We start from the raw sequence: 6,324 nt of genomic DNA on the forward strand, positions 1-6,324 counted from the left end.
AGTAGTGTGGCGCCCCTCCCAAGGGCGCCACACATGCTCGCCACGTCGGATCGACGCACCAGCTCAGCGTCAAGGGCGCCACGTCGGCTAGGAGAGTGGCGCCGCAGGCACGGGCGCCACACTGCCATGTGTGGCGCCCATGGGAGGGGCGCCACACAAAAGGGTTAGATGGGTGAAATAATTTCGCCGGAGGGTCAGTCTGTGCTTTTCTTTCACTTTTGGGTTATTTTTGTGTAAATCGCCCGAGTGGGCGGCTGTCCAAAGTCTCTCTTGTACTTTGCGCGAGTTTGGCGTCGGAGCAACTCTTCTTCCTCCTCCTCCTGTCCTCTTCTTCTTCGTCCCACAAGGCCGCCTCCTCCGTGCATCGATCGAAGCGCGCGCTCCAACCCCACAGAGATCTCGACCCGGCGGAGGTCTCAACACGTACGCGGCGATCCGGTCCCCTCCAGATCCCGATCTCCCGCCGATGCGATCCACGCCGCCCCCGCGCCGCCGGATTCGACAACGGACCGGCTGACGCCCCCCGCTCCTGCGCAATTCGATGGGCTCCTTCGGATTCGCCGCGCTTGCGGCGCTCCTCCTCGCTTTCGCCCTGCTTCCTCGCCCCGAGGCGGCTAGGGTTTTGCAGGGCGAGAAGCCCCGCTCCAGCGAGGTGAGGAATCGCAGCTGTTCCAGTCACCTTGCTTAGATCAATTACTGGAATGGGTAGTGTTATTCGGAGAGAATAAGAAGACGAGCTATAGATCTTGCTGTTATTTTGATCTGTCCAGGGAGCCCCTGCACCTACCGCTGGCACGGCTGGATCTGAGAAGAGTCCCATTTCGAAGGAATCGGGGAAGTCGTCAGCTGCAGTGCAGAATCCTGTGGCCGACAAACAGCACCAGAAAACACCGCCAGAGAAAGCAACGCAAACACAAACACCGCCACCACCAGAAACCACACAAACACCAAAGGATTCTCCACCGCCACCGTCAGCTGCGCCAGAGGATAAGGGGCAGCAAGGGGGTGAAGCGCAGGTCTCTGGACAGCCGGTGCCATCGACGAAAGTGCCCAAGGCGAGCCCCCCTCCAGGAGGTCCTGAATCGACCGGCGCGCCGGGTGGTGAAGGAGGAAGTCCTGGGAAGAAGAAGCCGGGTGAACCAGAAGAGGTGCTGGAGAAGTGTATTGATCCAGTAGACACATGTTTGATTGATGGGAAATTGTCTGCTTGCCTTCAGATATCTAAGACTGGTAATGTTTCTACTTGGTTATCTTTAATCTTTAAGCTTCAAGTCACTGAGTTATTTGTTTCAATACATATGTCCATGCTAGAGATTTTTCCAGGGTTCATTTTCTGTGTCACTTAGTGTGATGATGCAAAATGTTTCCTGTAACTTCGACATTGATGTTTTAGTCATGAATGTGGATATGAGCGTTGGCATGAGCCATAGGTAGCGTGAACGATTGACCCTAGATATTTGCCTTCAAGTGCAAAGCCAGAAAGGAGTCTCTAAACATTTTACTGAGAATGTAGATAGTTGCTGAAACTCATTTCATGTGCTTTTATTGAGAACAGGCGACTATATTGACACTGCAATCTATTGAATATATCAGAACATACATGCCATTACCTTCAAATCAAACCTGAGATGTTATAGGCTTGTCTTCAGAAGTAGATATCTTAAGCTGAGATCTCTGAAAATTTCAAGATCTTACTCCATTCGTGAATAAAAGAGGGGGTTCAACCAATTATCCAGCAAGGTCAACAAGATGGTTATGTCCTGTGTAAATGGATTCATTATGGTTGTTCGCCATTTTTATCTTCGTAGTGCATTGTACAGTTAGAAACTTAAGCAGTGTGGTCTTCCTTGTTATCATTGCGTAATTACGGCTCATTCTGGTGGTACAGTAAGATGGTGGCGTGGTACATTGTGCTTGAAGGAACTCATCTTCTTGCTGCATGAAGAATCACTGGGCTTTCATTGATACAATTTTGTACAGCAGTTATTGCATAAGAGGACATACTGGTTACCTTTTTTAGTGAAGGCAATATTGCTGTAGATATTGAGAATCTCCAGATAATAGCATGCAAGTAATTTGACAAACAATTTGATGTGCACATGTTTAATTTCTCCTAGCTAAAATCATAGCATGAACTGCCTAGCATTGCCTTTACTTTACTTAATCTGAAGAAATGTTATGTTTGTTTTCTCTGACAGTTAAAAATGGTTATAATTCATAATATGGAGTATCTGGTATGACCTTCTGTTCCACAAGTCTGAGAAAGCTTCATATTTGTTTATTCTTGCAGCTTCAAGTGGACAATTTTTTTTACTCAAGAATACAGGGCAGAATACCATAACTGTTAATGTCAAAGCAACATCAGATATAAGTATCAAGCAGAAGTTGCCACCTCTCAGTCTCAGCAAGGGTGAATCTAAAAGGGTACGCAACTTTAATTTGTTTTAACCTTAGCGATATGTGTTTCTCTTACATGCCTGATAGTTTAGTCAACTGCTATTCTCAATTCATATGGATTTGCTGAAACTTACTGTCAATTCATATTACCAGGTTAACATTAGCTATAGCAATCTGAATGGTGGAGAGATTACACTAAATATTGGCACAGAGCCTTGTTCCTTGCACATCGGGCAGCCAGTTTATGATTGGCAACAGCAATTCCAGCAGCTTGCAGTTTATGCAACAACAATGAAGCCGATCTATGGAGCCTACTTCTTTGTTTTCACTGTTGTCTTGGTTGGGGGTGTATATGCTTGTTGCAAGTTCGCAGGGAGAAAGCGTGATGAAGGAGTCCCATATCAGCAGCTTGAGATGGGATCTCAGGCTCCTGACCCATCAGGTGCAAACAACACTACAAGCACAGTAGATGGCTGGGACGAGGGCTGGGACGATGACTGGGATGATGAAGAAGCACCTGCAAGACCTTCAGATAATGCACCTGCTGGAAGCATCTCAGCAAATGGCCTTTCTTCAAGATCTCAAACCAAGAGCAAGGACGGTTGGGATGTAGATTGGGATGACTAAGCTACAACAGAATGTTGAAAATTTATCCTTGTGAAATATGAGAAGATAAGTCCATCTCAATGAGTTGAGGCAAAATACAAGAGCCAACTTAACCTGAAACTTCGAGGATGCGTCCTTGACAAGGTGAGCCTTATCCTGGAAAACCATAGGCTTGTTTGTATTCGTACGGTTTGCACAAATTAATGTTCCAGGTACTACTTTTGTTCTGAGCTGATACACAAACTAGTGGTACAAGTTGTACTTTTTTGGCTGTAATATCATAGCATTAGTTACATCACCACACACACTTCCGCTATTCTTTTGGAGAGGTATATCATTCTTTTTCTCATGATAGTTTTCATGCTGAATACTACTCCTGAGTTCCAAGCAACGACGTACATGTCCCATCACTCAATCTGTGCAGTGGAATATCTACCGGGACAGCTTGGATGTATAGATTCTTAATAGGCTGTCATTTGAGGTAGTACTATGTAATGTGCATTCTTGGTCGAGCGTTGTGAATTGTGTTGGAGGGATAGCTTCGACACTTGGTGTTTGCAGAAGCAGTTGCTAGTACCGAGTCACTAATCCCAGCACCGGGATTGCCTTTTTCTTTTTTCCTCCTTTATTATCTTAGTTATTATTTCCCTTCTGGATAGTGCACGTTCCCACTCTCCTACATCAGGGCTGTACCTGTATTCAATTCATGTTATTTTGACTGAACCTGATCTGTTCAAGGAACATGGGTCACAGGACTCTCCTGTGATATTTTGACTGTGAATCCGATCTGTTCATGGGCCAGGACTGAGCTCTTTTCTGAATTGACTGAAGTTGCATAAGTTCTTTGATGATTTAAACTTTGTTGAACCAGTAACTAAGTTTAAACCACACCTGACCACCCCAGTGTCCATCACATCGACCCTACTTGCATCAACTGTACCTCATGGAGTTGTCATGGCTCAGTCTCTCTGACCATCAATGTTGATCTATAGCCTATACGACACCGTGCTTTGTGTAGGCTGCCAGTTATGTTCTTTAATTTTTACCTTCTGACTGGCTTTGGCCAACTAGGTTGCTCCTGAGTTAATCTAGCGCAGTACTTCTATCTTTGCCTACTCCATCAGTCCATAAAGTGTACTTCTATTAGTGTCACCAGATTTTTCTTGCAATATAGTTTCACAATACTATCTCTGACTATAAAAGGATGTTGAAATTTTGTCTAAATTTGAATGTATCTAGACACTTTTTAGTGTACAGATACATTTGAATTTAGTTAAATCTTCAATCGTTCATTTTGATGCCATATATGATGTTACTCCTTTCAAGTTTTACTAGTACAAATGCCCGTGCGTTGCCACGGGTCCTCAAGTTTTATTTCTCAATGCACATATGTAATTCATATTTCTTGAAATGCATGATTTATTTTTGGAATTGGTGAACCTATTTCGGAAATAGAATATTTTTGTAAAATAATAAACATTTTTTTGAATGTCCGTGAACAATTGTTTGACAACATGAACATTTTTTTTCTAATGCACGATTTGTTTTTGTTATGAGCGAGCAACTTTTAGCATGCGACCTTTTTATTTTCTATTATTTAAAAATTAGGGAAATATTAAAATTTTGAGATTCACCGTGTCGGTTATTGAAAGCTGGCTTTTTTTTTTAAAAAAAATAGACAAACAAATAATGCATCAACTTAAAACGTGACCGGCTAAGGTGGCTACCCGGGTGCGGCGAAAATCGGAGGCAGGAGGGCCTACCGCCGCGGCAAAGCAGAGGCGGAAGGCAACCATCCCCTGCAGCCACCCTCCACCGTGCGAATCCTCTAACCCCCCCCCCCCCCCACGCGTTGTTACCCTCTTTGACGGCGGCGGCCGTGCTTGATGGATCTATGTACGCAATTTTTTCACGTCTTAGTTTTTATGCCCGCAATTTTCGTTATTTAAACCTCCGCTGCGTCGCATCTATAGTCCGTTCGTTCACATGCTGGAGTCCAACGCCGTCGATGTCGAGACATCTCAGCTGCCCCCTTCGATGATGAGTGCGAACCAGAGGCAGAAGAGGCGGGAGACGAGGTAGAAGAGGTGGAGTAGGGAGGCCTCGGCTGCTGCATCCGGCCTTTCAATTGTGAATATCTAAGAAAAAACAAAATAACCTCACGACTGGAAAGCCTTAAAGGAAACTATGTTTGCTCTATTTCTTTATTTTAAGCATAGCATTACGGTTGAGCCATCAACTCATTACAAACTCCTAACTTGATATACGCATGAAAGGATCTAGATATAATGCAACATCTGTACGAGCTCCAAAATGCGTCAAGATGTAAAATGATACATGTCGGATTTCTTCTCCTTCACAATTTTCTTTTCCTTTCAATTGCACATAACTCTGGATTGAACTAACCCACAAATAAAATAACCAAACACAAGTTACTCTTAAATAAGTTTTTGCACAAATAACCCTCCAAGCAATCCTCGTTTTTCTGGAGACCAATACAAAAAACTTACATTATATTAGGCAAAGAAACTTGCCATCGGGTCGTTTACAAAAATATAAGATCTTCCAAAGCATATTAGATCAGTCTTGTGAGCCATCATTTTAACACAGAAGGTGGGGCCAGGTGGAGTCCCATGCCACTGATGTTCAACCACACCCTGAATTACCAGATACACCAGGAATTGCGGCGGGTTGCTCTGAATCGGTGCCTTGGTGGTTTTCTTCCACTGTGGTACGCCGCGGCCGAGTCGAGATAGCCTCCTCCAGCCCGTCCCTTACCTGGCGGGTTACCCCATCCTCTATGATATAATCACAAGCCGCCATCTCTTTCCGGAGGAGCGGCCCACCCTCAAGCACCACCACCATCATGCCTCAGTCCGGCCGCCGCCAGCCCGCCACCAATGACCGTGTTGTCTTCCTTACGCCCTCTCTGGTTTCCCCGGCCCCTCCTCTGCCTTCCTGCTGAGCATGCGGAGCACCCATTTTCTTGTTCATGTAACAAAATAAAAACCAATTGAAGCAGAATGAATAATCAATAGATTTTGAGGTGAAGGTGCAAACAGAGTGGTACATACTACATACACTTGTTCTCTTCCTGGAAAAATTCATCATGGAGATATTATATGTCATGTTCTCCACCTCCACATAAACAGTGCACCATCAAGAAATTCAAGCTTTTCTAGTGAAAGAAGAAGGAATAAAATGCTATAGTGGAAAATTTCATTACAATATATCAAATATACCTTCATAAGACAGAACCAAAGATCAGTGGGGCAAATTCCATCACCGATGCACACCATAGCCAATTGTGAATAGTGACAA

At 44.4% G+C, this 6,324-nt stretch overlaps 1 protein-coding gene across 1 annotated transcript; it reads left to right on the plus strand.

The window, feature by feature from the left end:
* Positions 1-526: 526 nt before the first annotated feature.
* Positions 527-3,376, plus strand: LOC124707683. Its single transcript, XM_047239344.1, has 4 exons — positions 527-652; positions 771-1,230; positions 2,291-2,424; positions 2,551-3,376. Exons 1-4 carry the CDS (start codon positions 542-544, stop codon positions 3,022-3,024), a joined length of 1,179 nt encoding a protein of 392 aa, XP_047095300.1. The 5' UTR covers positions 527-541; the 3' UTR covers positions 3,025-3,376.
* The last annotated feature ends 2,948 nt before the right edge of the window (positions 3,377-6,324 follow it).

The sequence above is a fragment of the Lolium rigidum genome, chromosome 4 (assembly GCF_022539505.1).
Source record: "Lolium rigidum isolate FL_2022 chromosome 4, APGP_CSIRO_Lrig_0.1, whole genome shotgun sequence".
In the NCBI taxonomy this organism is placed as follows: domain Eukaryota; kingdom Viridiplantae; phylum Streptophyta; class Magnoliopsida; order Poales; family Poaceae; genus Lolium; species Lolium rigidum.

What these genes read in the sequence shown, in the direction of transcription:
- LOC124707683 (XM_047239344.1), top strand. Translation starts at nt 542, where the DNA reads ATGGGCTCCTTCGGATTCGCCGCGCTTGCGGCGCTCCTCCTCGCTTTC. An exon ending in AGAAGCCCCGCTCCAGCGAG is followed by an intron (nt 653 to 770) that starts GTGAGGAATCGC and finishes TGATCTGTCCAG; the next exon opens with GGAGCCCCTGCACCTACCGC. An exon ending in GCAAGGGTGAATCTAAAAGG is followed by an intron (nt 2,425 to 2,550) that starts GTACGCAACTTT and finishes TCATATTACCAG; the next exon opens with GTTAACATTAGCTATAGCAA.